We start from the raw sequence: 20881 nt of genomic DNA, 5'->3' as shown, positions 1-20881 counted from the left end.
TTGATCTAAGTATTCCTGAGGAGAGGTCATTTAGAATAAGGCCAGTGTGTTGCCATTTAAATTATCCTGTGGCCTTGCCAGAGCCAGTGGTCTCTGTTCACCTTTGGTCATGGCTGGACACTTCACTTCTCACCTCATGGCCTCTTTTTGTGCTGCTGCCTCTGTTTTTAATTCTCTTTACCTTTGGTCATTCTTCAAAATTCAGATCAAAAGTCACCTACCTCTGAAGTTCTCCTAAGTCTCATGAGAAGAGTCAGATACATTCATTATCTAGTATGGTCTTTCCTCATGAATCCCCAACCAGATCAGCCCTGATCTTGTTCTTGAGCTTGAAATGGAGCTGGTAGCACTAGTTGATCCTTTGTGGTCTTTCTAATGAGGTTCTGTTGGGTCTGTAGCACACAAGGGCTAAAAGGGCCTATTCATACATTCCTCAACATGCCTGAATTATGTATTCTATTTAGCCCTCATTTTACCAGTGCTTAAAATTACAAAATTTTAGAGCTGGAAAATAAACTAGTTTATCTATTGGAACACCCTCATGCTATACCGAAGAAACTGAGGTTAAGTGAGCTTAAGTGGATTGCCCAAGGTTGGATTCCATGATTTTCTCAGGTGCATGGATTGTGTGGGTCAGAAAGAAATAAAGATTTTATAGTAGTTTGAATACAGCAGACCCACTCTGGGTCTGCACTGCACCATAGCTTCATTTTGTGAGCAGGTGGATGAAACACTGGTAATTTAATGAAGAAGCTCATTTTGATCTAGTAACACATCGTTTAACAGTGTGAGGAAAACCATCCGTTTTCTTACCAACCAGGAAATGTGAAAGGCAGGCTGCATTTAGGGTGTTAAGTGGATGTGAGGACTGCTGTCACCATGGCAACCAACTGTTTGTTTAAAATTTTCTTTTCAATAAGTCCTAATGATTCTTACTTCCTAATAGATCTCTGAATCCAGACCTTTCTTCAGCCAACACCTTCACACACCTGTTTACTTCAATGGCCCCTCTCTTTTTTTCATCCTAACCTAGCCTACTCACAACAAAGAAATGTTTTTCAAATATTATTTACTTTACTGTCCTTATTTTTTGAGTGTCTGTTTATGCCAGGCACTTTACATGCATGATACCTACCTTGTGAGGCAGATGTTATTATCCCCATGTTGTGATTGAACCGAAGTTCAAGGAGGTCATGTATTTTTGACATGTAGGAATTAGTACATGGAAGATGTAGGATTTTAACTCTGGTTTTTCTGATCTGGAAACTTATACGCCCTTTTCATTCCGCCAAGCTCCCATTCTTTCTTGTTACCAGTACCATAGGAGCCACAGAATAAGCTACGTATAGCCTTACATGACCTCCAACATGTTACCAAATTCCTTATTTCTCAACATAAGCTGCTCATTCTTATTTGTAAATATCAATCATAGTACTCACATACAACACTATTCCTCTTGTTCTCTGTCAAATCCCACCTCTTTAGACTCTCAAACCCCAACATGATGTTCACCTCCCTCCAGGAGTGCTTCCCTTGGTTATGACATACTGTAGTTACCAAGCCTTGAATCTGCCTCCTCTCCATGTCTGTACTCAGTTGCTATAGTCTGACCTTACTATTAGCTCAGTCCTGGAATACGATTGCCAATGACTTTTATTTTTATCTTGGAGAGTGGTACGTGGAAAGAAACTTTATAACTGTGACTATGTATATGAGGTTAACTATAGCCAATTATTAGAAAATGATCTTTATCTACCCAGCCCCTATGTCTGTGGAACCAGGATAAAGAAATCAAACATACAGTCCCTGACTCAGCCTCAGTGTCAGACTTTTTCATAAGCCCTTCTCCCAAGTATACAGTTAAAAGATTGTCACTGTGAAATGTTCCACCAAATACATTAGTGTGTATGAGAATGGTCTTCTTACCTGTAAGAAATTTTATGGAACACTATCCTAGACTTAAAGCACATTTTCAAATGATTATTTGCCCAAAGATACAATAGTTTCTCAAAGATTAATATGGGAAGTTCATGCTTATGTAGAATTGGAATAAATGAGGTTACCCATAAATAAAATTTTCAGAAACTCAAAGCCTTTCTCATTTTAAGAAACTAAAACCCCAAATTACCACTTCAAACATTTTAAGGAATTTCAATAAAAATAACTCTAAAAATTAGTATATACTTCTCTACCTTCTTAAACAGAACATATGGAATATTTTTTTCTTAGCTTAATGACTCAAGAGTCATCATTTTGAACACTAATTACTGTTGAAGTTTATAATAAAATACTGTTTTTAAGTTTCTAAGACATTATTAGTGTTAGTTCCCCTTGATACAAGATGATTCCAGATTGTTATCATTTTTAGAATGTTTCCTTCCTTCTTGTATGAATACTGTCTCTCTAGCCATCATTTATTGCTGCCTTTACCAGATCAACTCCGTTTCCCTATCTCCACATTTCACGTGAGTTTTGACCTGCTATTGATTGATATGCCAAGTAAACATTGTTAGAATTTTGTCTAAAATAATAGTAAATGGGTGTTGAATAAAAAATGAAGTAGAATCCTTATTTAAGAGAATTTCATCAGATAACTGTGTTATATTTATACCATATGTTCAGAGACCTTTCAACTTATTTCCTGATTCTTTGCTGGACACTGGAGGGTTTAGATTGTTGGGGCTGAGTGTGGCCTTATAAACTGCAGTGATCTGGGGCAGAGAAGAGGCAGGAATTAAAATACACTCAGCTCCCTGGAGTGAGGCCATCAACATGGGGACAAACTCTGTCAGGGTACTGAGCATTAGTGCATGCTAGTTCACAGGACTATAGCCAAAGTCTGGAGTTCTGCTGTTACATTTGTTAGAGGACCTTTTTAAAGGTTATATGGCCATTTACCTTCATTAAGTTCATTTTTCATACTTATCTCTTAGATCACTTCCAGATGTAAAAAGTTCTAGAAAATTGGTATTTACCTTAGAGGGTATTCTGCCCTTTTCAGTACGTGAGCAGTTTCAGTTCTTTTACATTCATACTTCCTGAAGGAAAAATCTAGTCTAATGAAGACTAACTTTTGTGCACTTGTTATGCATGAATATTATACATTAAGCATTATCACCCAGTCCATTCCAGTTTCCTTAGAACCCCTGACCTCATGGAGTTTAAATGCTTCAGGAGATTTATTACTACTACAGTAGGCAAAAAGCCTGCTAGCATGTCATACAGAGCTGCCTGGAGATGTTCTTTAATCATGCTCTTTGCTTTCAGTTGATTTAGGCTAGTACTTTGGTCAACTCCTCAGTTTAACCTCTATGTTTACCAATACCTGTTAATAACAGATAGTCAAAATTATGTTGCAGCTGGATCCATAGAAAGGACCTTTGAGAGATGGGACCAAATATGGTAAAACTTTCTTTGTTCCAACCAGTAAGCATGTGATATATCTAGAAAAGTAGACAAATTACTTCCACAGATAGTTTAATGTGTAAAAGGAAAACCATATCAATCACCACACATGGAAGTATTTCATTAATCTCTTTGATTTCTCTGTTTGTGTACCTTTGTCTGTTTGTGGTACATTCCCTATTGGACTCTAAGCATTTCATCTATGAGACCATGTCTCCTGTTACCTTCCAGCTTCTCCATCACCATCCCCAACTGATAATTCCTGGAAGGAGAAATACACAGTGAGAGAAAGGGGGATAGCTGCCAGGTAGAAAACTTTAAAGAAAACTCTACCAACTCAGGCAGGTGGGGGGGGGGGGGCGGTGCACCTTGGTGGCTCAGTCAATTAAGCTCCTGACTCTTGATCTCAGCTCACTCAGGTCTTGATCTCAGGGTTGTGAGTTCAAGACCCACGTTGGGCTACATGCTGGGCATGAAGCCTACTTAAGAAAGAAAAGAAAAGAAAAGAAAAGAAAAGAAAAGAAAAGAAAAGAAAAGAAAAGAAAAGAAAAGAAAAGAGAAAAGAAAAGAAAAGAAAAGAAAAGAGAAAAGAAAAGAAAAGAAAAGAAAAGAAAAGGGAGAAAGAGAGAGAGAAAGAGAGAGAGAGAGAGAAAGAAAGAAAGAGAAAGAAAGAAAGGAAGGAAGGAAGGAAGGAAGGAAGGAAGGAAGGAAGAAAGAAAGAAAGAAAGAAAGAAAGAAAGAAAGAAAGAAAGAAAGAAAGAAAGAAAGAAAGAAAGAAAAAGAAATACTTGGAAAAAGAGACAGAAAGAGAAACAGGAAGAAAATAATCAGATAAAATAGGATCAGACTTAATTTCTCAGCCTTTCAGAGCCTACTGTTTTCCTTCTCAACTGACATCTCCAAGGACAGAATCATGCCACATCTACTTGGCATCTATGGCACCTACCAGTGTACCCAGCAAATAATATTCATTAACTGCTTGGTGGTGAAAAGAATGAATCCTTTGTAAGAGATTATATTTTTCCTGTTTTTCATCAGGCCTCTCCTATTGGATCTTACTCACTATTTGGGGTCTGTAGCAATCCAACAGCCCAGAGGAGACCCAGTTGGATATATCTTTGTTTTAAAACACGTATTTTTTACTAATGTTCTTAAAAAAATAATAGCTGCTTTCCTTCAGTAATTTTTTTTCATTTATCTAGTACTTACTGAGCTTCTCATATGTGTAAGGCACTGCTCGATGTGATAGCAATACAGCCATGAACAAAACAGCGTCTTTTATCATATGCCAGACACTATGTTGAATGCTCCGGACTCTATTTACATTATCTCATTTAATGATTAACACCACTGTTGAGTGGGTATTTTTCCCAATTTAAAAATGAAGCTTCAGAGATTCAAAGTTGAATTAAATTTCCTGGATCTCACAGCTAGGAAGTAGAAAACAGGAGTGAAACACAAGGTTAACTGGCTGTAAAGTTTATGCTCTTAATTACCAAGCTCCACTACTTCTAGAGCCTGGATAAAGAAATCAGAATTATAGAAGTCGGAACCTAAGCTGGAAGAATAAGTCCAGTAAATGTGAATAGTATGTCATGAAGAATTTTTTGGAACCTGTTTCTATGGGCCTGGGTACATAAGCAACTTATTTCCCACCAAATTAAATCCACCATATAATGTCTTGGCAGGGATGATTTGATCAAATCCTGTAAACAGCTCTTTTGGAAGCATCTTAAATGTGCATTGTTCACACTCATTTTCATTTGTCCACCATCTACGCAGCCATGGAGAGGAAATATATCTATATCAGGGTACTGGACACAGTTCAAATTCACATTTGATACAAAGCAGATAAATTTTTGTCCATATTAACTAATAATCTTTTCATTCCTTCCAAAAAATGCAGTGAGAGCCAGCTATTTACCATGTACTTCAGAAGGAAGTAGCAATAAGACAGACAAGAACTCTGCTGTCCTAACCTTAAATATGGGAACCAGAGAAACAAAAAATGAATTTAGAAGATAATTTCTGATGATAAGTGCTGTGAAAAAATGTAAAGGGTCTGTGAATAGTTGAGCATAGGATAAGAAGATGGAAGGAGATGCTATTTGAGCCGAGTCCTGCATGGTGAGAAGGAGTCATCCACAAAAAAGACATAAGAGAAAAAAAGAAAATGCAATTGGCAAAAGCAAGAACAAACTTCATTTGTTTGAATAACAGAAAAGAAAAAAGGCTTTTGAGTCTCCATCAGAGTAAGCTGAGAAGAGAGTTAAGAAATAAAATTAGATAGGTAGGATCCCTATCACCCAGGGCCTTCTATGTGTCACCTTGTAATGCATTGTCCAAACCAAAGACATATTTAGTAATTGAAAGGGATGAAAGGGGCTCCTGGGTGGCTCAGTCAGGTAAGCGGACTCTTGATCTCAGCTCAGGTCATGATCTCACAGTTTGGGAGTTCAAGCCCCGTGTCAGGCTCTGCTCTGGTGGCGCAGAGCCTGCTTGTGATTCTGTCTCTCCCTCTCTCTGCCCCTTCCCCATTTCATGTGCATATGCGTGCTCTCTCTGAAATTAAAAAAGGGAAAAAAATAATTAAAGGGGATGTTCTTTTTTTTTTAATGTTTTTATTTATTTTTGAGACAGAGAGAGACAGAGCATGAGCAGAGGATGGGCAGAGAGAGGGAGACACAGAATCTGAAGCAGGCTCCAGGCTCTGAGCTGTCAGCACAGAGCCCAACGCTGGGCTCGAACTCACAGACTGTGAGATCACGACCTGAGCTGAGGTCGGACGCATAACCGACTGAGCCACCCAGGCTCCCCGAAAGGGATATTCTTAATAATTACACCAGGAAAGTAGGTACAAACCCAGAATTTCCCAGATATACCAAGATTTATAGTTACCCCACTTATATACCAGGAGTTTGAAGTTTCCAGTATAGTTGTGAACCCTTAGATGGTTTTAATCAGGAGAGTAAAATAATTTGATTTGCATTTCATAAGTGATCACTTTGGCTCCTTCTGAGATTGATCAATTTTAGAGACTGAAAAAGTAATCCTGATATTTGCCTGATACTCCTAGAGCTAAAAAGAAAGTCACTAATTTGGGTAGACTTTGTAGACTTTGTAGACAAGACATGGATTGGATGTGTAAGGGCAAGGGAAAGAAGGAAGAAAAGTGACTGGTGGGCTTTTGGCTCCAGCCTCTGGTTGAATTATGACATCATGTGCTGATTTGGGGAAGACTGACAGAGGAATTGGTTTCAGAAAGTGAATGGCAACGAATGGAATCAGCAGTCTGGTTTTGACTATAATAAGTTTGAGATTCCTGTTAAAAACACAAGTGGAGATGTCAAAGGAGCGACTGGACTATACTCCCTTTTTTTACTCTGTTTAGAACAGCTTCTGGCAATGTCATATGTATCCTTAATAAAAACAATTTAGAATGACATTCAGATATTCTATTAAAGTGATTTTTTACTCAACATCTTCAATTATATTTGGTTTTCACTATCTGGTGCTTGAAATTACTAACATTACCTATTGCCTTTCTAGGAAAGTATAGATCTGGGTGAAATCATGTTCTCCCTTTGTTATTTGCCAACTGCTGGACGTATGACATTGACAGTCATCAAGTGCAGAAATCTGAAGGCTATGGATATCACTGGGTCATCAGGTATGTACACAGTTGGCCTGATGGGTCAAGGGTACATTCTCAAATTCCAAATAAAATATTTCATATATACACAACTATATGGCCGTTGAATTATTGAGTTCATTTATCTATAGTTCATTTGGACAAAGTACTCCAAATCACCTGTTTTATTTACATTATCATTTCACAATTTTTAAAAGATGTTATCAAATAGATTGACTATGAACTTGGATTTTTATTTTTTCTTTCTCTGCTGATCTAGTTCTTTCTCAAAAATTCATAATTTACCAATCACTGCCCCACTTCTAACCAGTCAGTTGGCTTATAAAAGAAGATTCTTGGACTTGAAGCTTGCCTTACCCTACAAGTATGAAAACACATTTAGACTTAATTTATCTCCCTCACCTGATCTATAGAGAAATAACAAGTTTCCAAGACCATCATGTGCATTTATTCTTACCACCTTTCTAAATAAGAATTGGGCAACAGTAGGGACTGAAAGAAATAATAAAGTAACGAAATGCTTCTTGAAGTTTCTTAAGGATGTTCTTGGAGGGAATTTCTCTTATGCTAATTTTGATAAAGAGGTGAAGCCACACCATTCTCTTTTATTCCTTTGTTTATTTATATTTTTTTATTTTTTTTAAGTTTTTTTTATTTTTGAGAGAGAGAGACAGCACGAGCGGGGGAGGAGCAGAGAGAGACAGAGACACAGAATCTGAAACAAGCTCCAGGCTCTGAGCTGTCAGCTCAGAGCCCAACGCAGGGCTCGAACTCACAAACCGTGAGATCATGACCTGAGCCGAAGCCAGATGCTCAACCGACTGAGCCACCCAAGCGCCCCTATCCCTTTGTTTAAATCACAACAGTCTGGAGGGTTATATGTTAACTAAATATGTGAACTCTGGCACAGGTCTATGAAGGGAAAAATGATAAGGACAGAAGAGGGAGGTCAGTAAGCATGTGTTGAATTAAACAAATAAAAAATGGTAGTGGAGATACAGGAAAGGATGACCTAAGGAAACGAATCTATAACTTTATGGTTCTACAGAACAAAAAAAATAAACTAAATTTGCAAAAAGCTTAAGGGATAGAGCTCCAGGATATACTAAGTGAATAATAATAATAATAATAATAATAATAATAATAAGTGAGGTGCAAAAATAAATACAAAAATCATGCTCCTTTCTGTGTAAGAATGGGGAACATTACAATATATATTTATGTTGTTAATATTTGCAAAAGAAATACCAAAGTGATACACAAAAACTAAACGGTGGAGAGAAAGGTATGGGAACAGATGGGAGGGAGACTTCCAATTGTAAATTTTTCTCTATCATCTTCACTTTTAAACTATTTTGTGAATTATGTTTTCATCTTTTTTAATTTGCAACACATAATGGATATATAAAGGTAGAAATAAAGTAAGTAAATTTCACATTTATTTTGGTGAAAAAGTCTTGGGACAGTAAATGTTGAAGAACTCTGCAAATTATTGTTTATTCTACTCTTTCCACCATGTATCAAAAGAGATCAAATTTTGAGACAAGCAGACAGCATCAAAGTTATAATTAGCTACAAGAGTACTTTTTGTTTATATGAAGCTTTTCATCAGAGGAGCATGCTCGGAGAACACCACCTCATTAATTCTCACAGGAGGCTTGTGAATCAACTAAGGAGCCAGTAAATTATCCTTGTCACTAGTAGAGAAATGTGGTCAGAGACATGATGGGGGTGGTGGAGGATAAATCATGCCTTGTTCCCATTGTTAATGAGAGGCCTAGGCCTGGGGGCTCATAGACCAAAGAGTATCAGAGAAGTGAGTTTCTTCCTTAGAACATAATTCCTATTAAAAAACTGAAAAATAAATGGGAAGCAGTCACTGAACATTACCATTTTACTTTGTTTTCCTTTGCATACTCTATTTCTAGTCAGAAAATATATTTTGCCTCTTGATGGAAATGCTTATGAAATATACAGATACATTTTTCTAGCGCTTAAAAGGTGTTCATTTGCTCAAATAAATTTATACTGCCATGATTTTGGCTTATTCTAAGGAAATGAGATGTATTACTCCATAGGTGGAAAGGAGAAAAAACAAGAATGAATCTAGAGCAGTCACGGATTTTCACCAGATAGCGTTCTCACCCCAATGCCAACACCCCCTCCCAAAACCACACCTGCTTCTCATAAAAAGGTACAAAAGTAAGGCTTTTACAGAAACTTTCATATGATTCTGCATAATTTTCTATAATACTGGACCAGTTTTTCTACTTAAGGTGGCAGAAGTAAGTCTGGAGATGAGTCAGTGGGGGCAGAACTTGTTAACATTTATTTGACCCGTTTGGCCTATAAAAATGTACTCCAACTAAATTTTTCTCTTCCAAGTCGGCATCATATAGGCAATGTCATATCAATAGGTTTCCTTAAGAACATCTTTAAACCAAATATCGCCTTTTTTTTATTGTATACTATTGTATAATACCAAATACAATGTAAATAAATATAAATACAATGTATTTAATATATTTGTAGTGACCTCTTCTTCAATCGGTGGTCCTTAATCAAGCACCAACATGCTGACTGTAAAATTAAACTTCCAATTTTAGCACCTTCCCAACAATTGAGGAAATTCTAACTAATGTAGTTTTTGCTTTCTAATTTCTACGTATTGTATCATATATATACATATATATGTGCACATATATGATACAATATTGCTCTTCACAAATTTTACTCTTATCCTAAATCATTTGAAGGAAATTAACTTTAATGCAATTATTCTTACTTGTTAGGATTATATTCCCTAGAAATCACTTTTAACAAAATATGTCCTCAAATAGCTGTGACTAAAAGACACATTATAGTTCTGGACTGGCTCTTGAGAAACTAGTAGGTTTTCTCTGTTGTATAAAAAATGAAATCAATTCTTTTCTGATTCTTTCAGGATAAATTCTTACATTTAAAGTAAGAAGTCATGGGGCGCCTGGGTGGCTCAGTCATTGAGCGTCCGACTTCAGCTCAGGTCATGATCTCACGGTCTGTGAGTTTGAGCCCCGCATCGGGCTCTATGATGACAGCTCAGAGCCTGGAGCCTGCTCTGGATTCTGTGTCTCCCTCTCTCTCTCTGCCCCTCCCCTGCTTATGCTCTGTCTCTCTCTGTCTCAGAAATAAATAAAACATAAAAAAAATTTTTAAGTAAGAAGTCTTAGTCTATTGCCCAAAATAAGTCATTCGAATTTAAAACATAATACTACAAGGCTTAATATACTACTTTCCTTATTTAGTTACAGTTACCTACAGTTTGATTTATGTCTTGTACTATTACTTTCATTTTAATGAAATTACCTCACTACTCCTAGATCCTTATGTCAAAGTGTCTCTGATGTGTGAAGGTCGGAGATTAAAAAAGAGGAAAACAACGACGAAGAAAAACACTCTAAACCCTGTGTACAATGAGGCTATTATTTTCGATATCCCTCCAGAGAATGTGGACCAGGTCAGCCTCTCCATTGCAGTCATGGATTATGATAGGTATGTGTATTTCTCTCACTGAAGAACAGCCCTGTGTGGTCATATGTAGAGCAAATACAGTTTTTCTGGCTATTTACTGCTACAACAACGGTTTTAATTTAAACTGGAAGAGGGAAAATTTATTCATTCAAAATTTATTTTTCCCATGTTATAATATTTCTTTTTTCTTTTCCAAAAGAAGTCATTCTTAAGTTGAAAGACAAGATACCTGGGGCTGTTGTAAGGCTGGTGCAGAAGTAGTATGGAACCCATTACACAAAGCACTATTGTGATGCCCTTTTACAGTAACAACAGAAATTACAACCAATCAAGTTTGTTTTCCCAACGGGGCTGGAATATGAATATAGTAATTCTTAACCAGGCTCTATCATTAACTGGCTGTGTGAAAGGGCAAATTATGTAATCTCTTTGGGATTCACTTTTCCCATTTGAAAGACATTAGCATATTATAGGACCATTAACAGTGAGTATTAAGAGTGGAAGGTGAATAACGGCCATAGGAAGACAGCCTTGATACCTTCACGTCAATCTTAAAACATGCTTTGTGGATAATTCTTCCAGCTCACACACTCTGAGTCACTTCTTTCACAGAATCAATGGCAAACTCCCAAGTGCACATCTGAAGTTTCTTCCTGCTTTAGCTCCTACTTTATTCTCCCATTCTTGCCTGGTCTGAAATGTTCCCTAGCTCTATGTACCCCATCCCACCGATGCTTCACAGCTTCACACACACACACACACACACACACACACACACACACACACACACACAAACACACACACACCCCTTTTAGAAAAGAATATTGTATGTTTAACCTACAAAATTATCAGCACACAGACAGTGTCTTACTACATTTATTTTGTTCTAATATATTCAAAAAGAGTGCTCCATTTTATGGTATGATGAAAATAGTAGTAACCAGAATCCTGTAACCTAGAGAAATTGATATGCTATCCTCTGGCTCAGAGGAAATGAAGCACTAAAAAAATAAAATGTTTTATACCATCTATCTGCAATTAGTTTATATCACAGCTTATGGGAAAAAAATTACTATTTATAGAGAGAGAAATCTTGAATTGGTTAAAATTTCAAACTCTAAAAATGTTGCAATGTTTTCATCAGAAGCCCTTGTTCTGTTTTACCAAAAAATTACTCCTATTGATTTAGCACATCAGTGACTGCAGGTAGATACAAGTGAGTGTTTGTCATGCAGACAGTTTTAGGGAAATGGATGCTAACAGTATATAAAACAGAAAGATTTGAAAAATTATTCCTAAAAATACACTTGTTTGCGAAATTTTATATGGAAGAACCACAATACTAAGCATTCATATCTACATCAATGACAGGAAGAAAGTAATGAAAAGATCTTAAAATTATCTCAGAAGTCTCCTTAGAGATGTCTGTCAAAATAACCCAATAGAAATGCCCTTAAATTACATTCCATTCTAGGAGCACCTGGGTGGCTCAGTCGGTTAAGCATCTGACTCTTGATTTTGGCTCAGGCCATGATCTCACAGTCAGTGGGTTTGAGCCCTGCATTGGGGTCTGTGCTGACAGTGCAGAACCTGCTTGGGATCCTCTCTGCCCTCCCCCTCAAATAAGTGAGCGCGTAAATAAATAAATAAATAATAAATAAATAAATAACATTTCATTCTTAAGCAACTTAGCACATGCACACTTGAGTCAACTGTCTTGATTCATACCCTGCCTCTGCCTCTTACTAAGTGAGTAGGGGTGGGTCCCTTAACTTCTGGGTGTTTACTTTCTTTATCTGTAAAATGAGGTGATGATAATGATACTCATGGTCATGGTGTGAGAATTAAGTGAGTTAGTACATTTAAATTACTTACAACAGTGTCTGGCACATAATAAGCTCTCAGACATATTAACTATCATTGTTATTTTGATTTGTTGCTGTGAAAACAGGACAGGAATAGAAAATAGGAATGTTGTGCAGTGCGCTCTGGTGCCATGCAATAATAAATCAAATGCTGTAGTAGCCCTGCCCTGTTTAGTTGTAGTATAAGCAGTAACATACGCTGACATATCACTTAGAGTCAATTAAATATGGTCATTTATACAAGAAAGTGGGTACCGACCTTTTGATAAGAAATCTAAGCATCATTGTAAAACATTAAGCCTTGTGAAGAAAAAATGAGAGCTGATTTATGTCACTTAAAGTTGATAGTATTGCTTCCAAATTCAACAGTACAGGTAAGGAGCAGTGTTTCTCATTCTAGTTTATTGTGACATGTGCTCAAGTTACAGAGAACTAAAATGGTTTATGTGTGCTCCTTTTACAAATTCATATTTGAATGCTGATCTTGTGTAGTAAGTTTTGTTTACTTAAGATTTTTAATTTGACCGAAAGTAGTTTGATCTGCAGAATCATTTAGAGCCCATCACAAAATCCAGTGTTTAAATCATATGCTTGAAATTCTGCTAAGATGTATGAAACTCCATTTATCTTTGAATGTTGGAATGAAAGTGTGATATCCTCCGAATCGTAGGGTAGGACACAATGAGGTCATAGGAGTGTGTAGAACAGGACTGGACGCTGAGGGTCTTGGGCGAGACCACTGGAATGAAATGCTGGCCTATCACCGAAAACCAATAACACACTGGCACCCCTTGCTGGAGGTATGCTGTGATTCCCTGACATCTACTCACTCACTCTCTCCTCTCTCTCTCTCTCTCTCTCTCTCTCTCTTAATCTCTTTTGCTTAAATATTATTTATCTGCCAACATTTGTCTGAAATTTTATATATTCATCTATTTTTTTAAACAGAGATTGCTCTTACTTCTGTCCTACATATTCTATCATCCAGTATTCAGAGTTCTGTGTCCCTTGTTGTATTTTAGAAACCAATAAACTTTCTGTGTTTGATATTCCTTTGGACAGTAAGCTCACGAAATTGCAAGACTGTCATTATCTTTACGTAGCCTGGAAACTTCTATCAATGAGTGATAGAGCAATGAAGTAAATTTATTACTAACTGGAAACCGAATCTTGCTGCTTCTCTTTTGTGAAAACAGCCACCTCACCTAAACATCCAAGAATCCTTAAATAGAAGTACTATCTTCTAATATGACTCATCTGTGTAAAGGGACAGGTATATCTCCCAATACTCTGGTCAGGAAGTGAAAGTGCTCACAAATATTTAGAATGTTGAGACATCAGCATGCCTGAGTTCGAAGCCTGGCTCTGCTTTGTGACTGTCTATTAGAGAACTTTGGACATGTTACTGTAACCTCTCTACATTTCTGTTGTTACTCTGTAATAGTAGTAAACTCAAAGAGTAAAACTAAATAAAATGCCAAATAGTAAGTGCTTAGCAGTCTGGCATAATGTTAGCTCTGATTACAACTAACATTAATAGTTATATTAACCAGAAGTATCAATACCAGTTTCTATCAGGATTTTTAGGCTTTAAGTTACTTGTCAGTACTTGATACACTGAATGTTGCTAGATGAAATGACTTTCTTTCTCAAAGATGATTGCTGGAGCCTCTTGAAGAGTCACAAAGTACGTCTTTTATGTGACCTGAGAGATAATGCAGGTTGACAAAACGTTGTGTGGTAGATGATGGAATTTATGCAATTCGATAAAAATAGTTATGATAGCCACATAGTAAATGAAAAATACTCTGCCCTATGCTCACCAGTAAGATTCTGCTTCTTATCTGGCACTAAGCCCTGGGTTGAATGAGAAAGGCAGCACAGTGCAATTAACTAAATGTCAGAGGGTCCAGGTTCCTTTCATCTTAGTCACAAAACTGTGACCTTGGCTGTTACTCAGGACATTATAGGGAAAATCTGATGAACCCTATATGAACAGGGCATGTTCAGGCAACAGAGGTGAACTGTTATCATAGATATGTGCTTATATATATTAATGCTCTTAATCTTTACCTCATTTCATCTCATATAAATCATAAAAGATACACATATACAAACACAAATGCACATTCATGCAGCACTTTCCCTCAAAGTACAGACATGTGCATTCTCTAATTCAGCAAGTCTTGGGAAAGTTGTGTTTCATGTCAACAGTGTGTACTGTCTAAAGTATACTATACTTTTTATTATTCGATCACTATCCATTTTCCTGCTTCTCATCTTGTTTTTACTTAAAATTTGAAAAGCGAATATTAATTCTAAGAATCTAGACATGAAAGTAGAGTTTGCTGGGCAGAGAACCACACTGGAAAGTGATGTGGGTTCTAATCCTTGCTTCTCTGGCTGTCTAATCCTGAGCAAATCACTTATTCTATCTACAGCCGCATTCCTGCATATTTAGTGAAAATAGAAATGCATGCCCCTCCAGACTTCACAAGAATTATGTAAGGAGAAAAGAGATAATATGAGCAAAAACTTTTCACTAATAACAGGATAGGGTTTGTGTGACCCAAGGCATATTATAGTTACTTGTAAGTGTTTAATAAGCAGCTCTATATTTATCTGGTGAAGGGGAGCTATGGAATAGGCATCTGTTTGTGTCTCAGGACATGTGAACACTTTTCAGTCATTGTAGGACATACAGGAAGAACAAGCTACAATCTGGGCATCAGAAGAAGATCCCTGATATTTTTATAGCAGCTGAGTATCAGAGGACAAATGGGACTAAAGACTATGTAAATATACTTTCTCCAGCAAGTAGCTCCTTTTTTCCAACTCCTGCACCTACATTCATTGGTCAAACAGAACATATGGACTAGAGACCTAAGAACTGGCTGGATTTTGCATTTTGGGAAAGTGGTGAGTGTATAACTATGTCTTTTGTTGCCAGAGGAGGGATTAAAAAAATAAAGGAACAATTACTCGAAAACAGGGTAAGTTGGTGGGACAGAGACCAAAGCATCATTTAGAAAATCTGGCTACTTCTACCTAAATAATCAAAAGTTTATCCTGTTGTAATTGAACTTTTTAAATACATGTAATATTTAAGAACCATGAGAAATTATTCTTCAACCCCCATGGCTCCCATTTGCCAAAGTCAGTCCCTGTTGTTTCGTTAATGACCCTGATAAAAATCACCTCCTGCCTCAGAACAAGTGCAATGCGGTCTCTTGTGCCTTGAGCCTTCTTGCGCTTACCTAGCAAGTGTCCTCCACTATCACAAACCATTAATTATTTTGCAGTGAGAACATTCATAGAATGTGAAATGAATCTCTAGTCATGAATAATTGTGTGTACAGTGTTGGTCTGCATGCCATTTTGTACCATGCTGTGTCTACATCTCCGTGAGATGTCTGTGCCCCATCGTGCTGCCTGAGAAGGTGAGTTCTGGAGGGTGGGTGTATTTATGTATATCTTGTCCTCAGAGATGCATATCATGGGTGAATATTCACTATTAAAAGGTAACAACAGGGGCACCCTGGTGGCTCAGTTGGTTGAGCATCTGATTCTTGGTTTCAGCTCAGGTCATGATCTCACAGTTCATGGGTTTGAGCCTTGCATCGGGTTCTGTGCTGACAGTGCAGAGCCTGTTTGGGATTCTGTGTCTCCCTCTCTCTCTGGCCCCTCCCTGCTCATGCTCTCTCTCACTCAAAAAATAAATATACATTTTTTAAGAGACAGCAACAACTACCCACTTTGTTATTTTTTTTGCATTAGATCATGCATTATGAAATTATTGTCTTTCAGTTACCTGGCCGGGCAACCAGTTTTGATAGTCAAGGATCCTGTCCATCTCCCAAACCACCTTCCACACCATAATGCCTCCAGAATAAAGACCATTTTAATAAGGACCCAGGACCATGTGCTCATCAGATCAGAAAAAGAGTGGAAGGTTTGATTTCCTCATTTAAAATATATCCTGATAATGAACAAACTTGATGTACAATTTTTCATTTGCTTTTTTTTTTGTCCCTTCTTTAACTTTGGACATCTTGATATATTTTACTTGAATACAAATAGTCCTTACTTTCATAAGGCATTTTATTCTTCATTTCATATACCTATTAGCACAAAGGTGTTTTAATAAGTTGCAATTCTTTGCATAAGAAATACATTCTTTTAAAAGAATCCATACTTATCTAAAATTAAATATAGTTTATGCTGCTATTGTATAAAGTAGCACATGTCACTTATGTATGGTTTTGATTTTGTTACAATGTTCATCTCTAGTCGCACAGATGGTTCCATATAGACTTTAATGGAAATTTTGAACTTAAACAGCATTAAATCCTTAAACAATCAAATTAATGTTACTTATCTGATCATATATTCTTTCATTCTCAGAAAATTAGGTCCTTAGTGAGGTTTGGCTCTGCTAAACTCAAAACTTTGTCTCTCAAGCTCATTCTTTGAAGCATACATGTAAAGCTGTAATTTAAAGAACAATTTTGAATTAAACTTAAGGAGTAATATTTAGTAGCTGGAAATGGAGGTTGAGCCATTTGGGCTACCATTTTATACTGTCTTAATGTTACAGTGGTTCAAACATCTGTTGAACTGTTTAACTGATATTTTCAAAATTCTAATAATCTTTATCTCAAATGTAGCGTTAGTATTCCTAAGTCAATAGAATGAGAAGTCGTTTATTTTTTAAGTGTTTGTAAAGTTCTCAAGTACTGTGACCTGTATATTTTATGACATAAAGGTATTACATAGATCCTGTATTTCTGACAGAACATACTACACCAAAGGTACAATAAAATGTCTGTGCTTATTGTCAATTAGATTGTACACAGTAATGGTGACTTTTAAACCCAATCAGAAACTAATCACTAGAACTGGGTATTTTCCTAAAGAATGGATGACTTATTTTTCAGAAAATTCTATCATATACCATAAATAACATAACTTCCACATTTAATAGAAATAAAAATAATTCTAAAGGCCCAGACCCACAGTCCTTTCATGAAAGGTATTTTGCCTTCATAAGGATCAAGGATCAGGCCAGGAGTTGTAAAAACTATGCAAATGTTTTTACATGACAGAACTTTCTTTTAAATCAGGTCAACTTTTAATTGTCTCATTTCTGGACCCTATCTGAAGGTATCCATATTGAATGACCTCAACCATATTTTTGAGATATATGCAATGGATAGTGCATATTTCAAAGCTATCTCAAGATAGGAGGTTAAAAGAACAAAAAAGGCAAGAAAAATCTGTATTTAGAATGTAAAAACACATTATCAGAATGAGAAAATTTTATCAGTAGTTATAAAATTTTGATTTTAGTAGAATCCCTTATTTCTACATGTTAAAAAAAAATTTAAGCTGTGAAATTTTGATCATGGCATCTCTCATCTGATGGCATTACTGTTAATTAAGATGTAAATATTTTACACATTAACATTTTAAAGGCAAACACAATTCCCTAAAACTTTTCAAAAATGCCTGTATCTTCCTAACAAAAGAAATTATTTCTAGCTAATATTAGCTGATAAAAAATAACAGAAGGAATTTGTTTGAAAATAATTGTCTACCTTATGAAGTTTAGAAGAACCATTTGCTATACACAGAATGACTGAAGATGATCCTTCAATTTTGGAAATCTTTGTTTCACTAGGAAATAAAAATTGTCAAATGGGAAGACAAGTGATACTCAATAAAATAACGTTTTTGCTGACAGATGTTTTATTAGTAGATATAGCTGCAGCCTATAACTAATTAGCGACTGTATTTCCTTATATCTCCTATAATAATTATTTTCATCTGAAAACATATTTTAAAGGACTTTTTATGCATTCTTAGGAGCTCCTGCTTTTCTTTGCCTCCTATGGAGAAAAAGCCAATGCTTGTGATGAAAACAACACAAACAACCAGCCAAACAGGAGACTTTACTATGGGGATTATAGATAAAATCTGTTTTTAGGGTAGTTTTTAAAAACTGTTTCCTAGGGATTAGAATAAACCCATCATGCCAAGTATTTGTTAATCCTGTGAGACAGATGAAAAGAAACTTTACCACAGCTCATCTTTCATGCAACGCATGAGGGACGTTTACCCTCCTATTCATAAAGCGTGATCATTTAAAATAATACTTCTTGTTGCAAAAACATAATCCTACCACTTTCAACACAACACACCCTCATTCTACACAGCCACACACCGATTCAAACTGATCCTCTTTCTGCTTGTAATTGAAGATGGAATGTTTTGAATTTCAGTATTTAAAATTAACATTTTAATGACAACACTGACCCATCATGAAGTTGCAATTTGGGTATATAATGCACACCTAATTTCAGGGACTTATTCAGGGACTTGTCCAACATAAGTCTAGGAAAAGGGAGCAAGTGTTGATTCATTTTGTAACACTGATTTTCTTTTTGGTTTTTAATTTAATTTAATTTAATTTATTTTATTTTATTTACTTGTGTATTTTACCTGATTCTCTAAATAATCAGGGGAATGAGGAAATTGAATATGAAAGAACATTAATGTTTGTGGAGTCTACAGTCTTCTCACCAAAATCTGAACAGACAATGCTTTTTACACTAGGTCTTAATATTTTTCTTGACAATTTTAATCTTCTTTGTAAGGCTAGCCCTGTTTCTGATACTTTGTTTTACATGTAAAAACTCATGATATGAATGCATTCACAGTTCAGTAAAAACTATCATTACGACTATGTCAGGGAACTAGAGACGGAACGCGGAGCCAAGCATCCACTTTCTCATGCAGTTTTGGCGAATGTGCGTGTGTTCTAGTTACTGCAGGGAGATCACAATTGATCAAAACTGACTCAGGTTTTAGATAAAAGCAAATATATTTGAACCTATTTGGTTATGATACTTGTCATTTCCACCTTGTTTATTCTCCTATAATTTTTATTATTTTAAGATTTTGCAGACTCAATAAAGAACAATCTCGTAAGACTTTACCTTAATGATGAATTCCTTGAAAAATGAAAAAAGCTAAACTTTCACTCCCTTCTCAACTTCTGCTGTCCATAAAACAAAATATAACTTATTTCAGAATGGGTTATCCAAAGAGCTGAAGGCTATTGCAAACAAAGGGATACAAAATCTTAACTTTGAACACATAGTCATTTGTTTACCTCTTTAAGGAGTACTTGATGTCATCTAAGTGCAGTACATATAGTTTCATGGAATGGCATTTCATTTTTGCCACCTTAATTGTGATTATTACCAGGTAACTTGACTACCTGATAATTAAGACAAAAAACAAAATAGACTTGATAACGATTTCAGAAAGTCATTCAGCCTCCACTAAATCTAAAGACAATGTGGAGATCTGTTTTAGTCACACAACTTGTTCTTGCAGCAGCTCTGGTTATTCTGATGTACTTCAGTTGATCTAAACTTTCATAGATTTTAGGCTAAGAATTTATTGCTGCCAATAAGAGATGATGCAGAAGTATGCAAAGTAAAGTAATTTAAAGTTAAAATCTACATGGGGCACCTGGGTGGCTCAGTCAGTTAAGCATCTGACTTCAGCTCAGGTCATGATCTCGTGGTTTGTGGGTTCAAGCCCCGTGTCGGGCTCTGTGCTGACAGCTCAGAGCCTGGTGCCTGCTTCGGATTCTTTGCCTCCCTCTCTTTCTGCCCTTCTCCCACTCCTCTGTCTCTCAAAAAAAAAAAATAAATGCTAAAAAAAAGTTTTAAGTTAAAATCTATGTAACTAAATGGTAGTTAAACACAGATGTTAAAGCACATGGAAATAAAGATTTTGAATGCAAAATCAAAATCTTCTTTGTACTTTTAACTTTTGGTGGAATACAAATCTTCTAATACTGTCCCAAAAAATTCATGACACAGAATTTTAATAGTTCCTCAGTGACATGGCTCAGGATATGATTCATCTGAACCTACTAAGACCCATTCTTCAAAAGAAAATAGTGAGTTTATACTTTACATAGGAAACAGAGCTGATTACAGTAAATTCTGTTTCCAATGTATTACTTAGTGATGCTCTTTAACATAAGAATTTTCTATTTCATTAAAATACTTTTCCTATATTAACTCAATTTTATGTTAGTTACAGTGAATAATAATTTAATAAAAGACGCATTAATACTTGTCATCCACCATTAACAGTTAACCAAAAAGATGTGTATTTGAACAGTGGCAGTAAAGTAATATTCAGCTCAAGTGTTTTCTCATCAGAGTAAAAAGGTGTTTTTTCATTTTCACCCTGCTCATCATGAAGGTGGCATGATTTGATGGCATGACAATACCATGGTATAGAAACTTCAAAAAGAAAGAACTAAATTAAGGACTGCAATGAGGCTTAAGTTATTGCATGCAAACATTTTGAATACCAGAAATGGTGTTTGAAAAAATAAGTAGGTGTTTAAGAGAAAAGATAGGCT

At 36.0% G+C, this 20881-nt stretch overlaps 1 protein-coding gene and 1 long non-coding RNA gene across 9 annotated transcripts in view; one reads left to right on the top strand and one right to left on the bottom strand.

The window, feature by feature from the left end:
* The window catches only part of SYT10 (synaptotagmin 10), a 67315-nt gene extending 47886 nt beyond the window's left edge, over positions 1–19429 (top strand). The window contains exons 4-8 of one of the 6 annotated variants that reach the window (XR_006600636.1): positions 6955–7075; positions 10417–10588; positions 13103–13232; positions 16240–16384; positions 18298–18429. Coding sequence is in view for 2 of the 6 variants with exons in the window: in XM_045061645.1 (XP_044917580.1) it covers positions 6955–7075; positions 10417–10588; positions 16240–16384; positions 18298–18405 (546 nt within the window). In the remaining 4 variants the exon portion in view is untranslated. Of the gene's footprint in view, positions 1–6954; positions 7076–10416; positions 10589–13102; positions 15873–16239 lie in introns of all 6 variants that reach the window. The other 5 variants (XR_006600637.1, XR_002743842.2, XM_045061645.1 and 2 more) reach the window with 5 other exon arrangements.
* The window catches only part of LOC123386568, a 248829-nt gene that overhangs the window by 43224 nt on the left and 184724 nt on the right, over positions 1–20881 (bottom strand). The gene's annotated exons all lie outside the window — the stretch shown is intronic.

The sequence above is a fragment of the Felis catus genome, chromosome B4 (assembly GCF_018350175.1).
Source record: "Felis catus isolate Fca126 chromosome B4, F.catus_Fca126_mat1.0, whole genome shotgun sequence".
NCBI classification, from domain to species: Eukaryota; Metazoa; Chordata; class Mammalia; order Carnivora; family Felidae; genus Felis; species Felis catus.
This window is presented reverse-complemented; position numbering and strand designations above follow the sequence as displayed.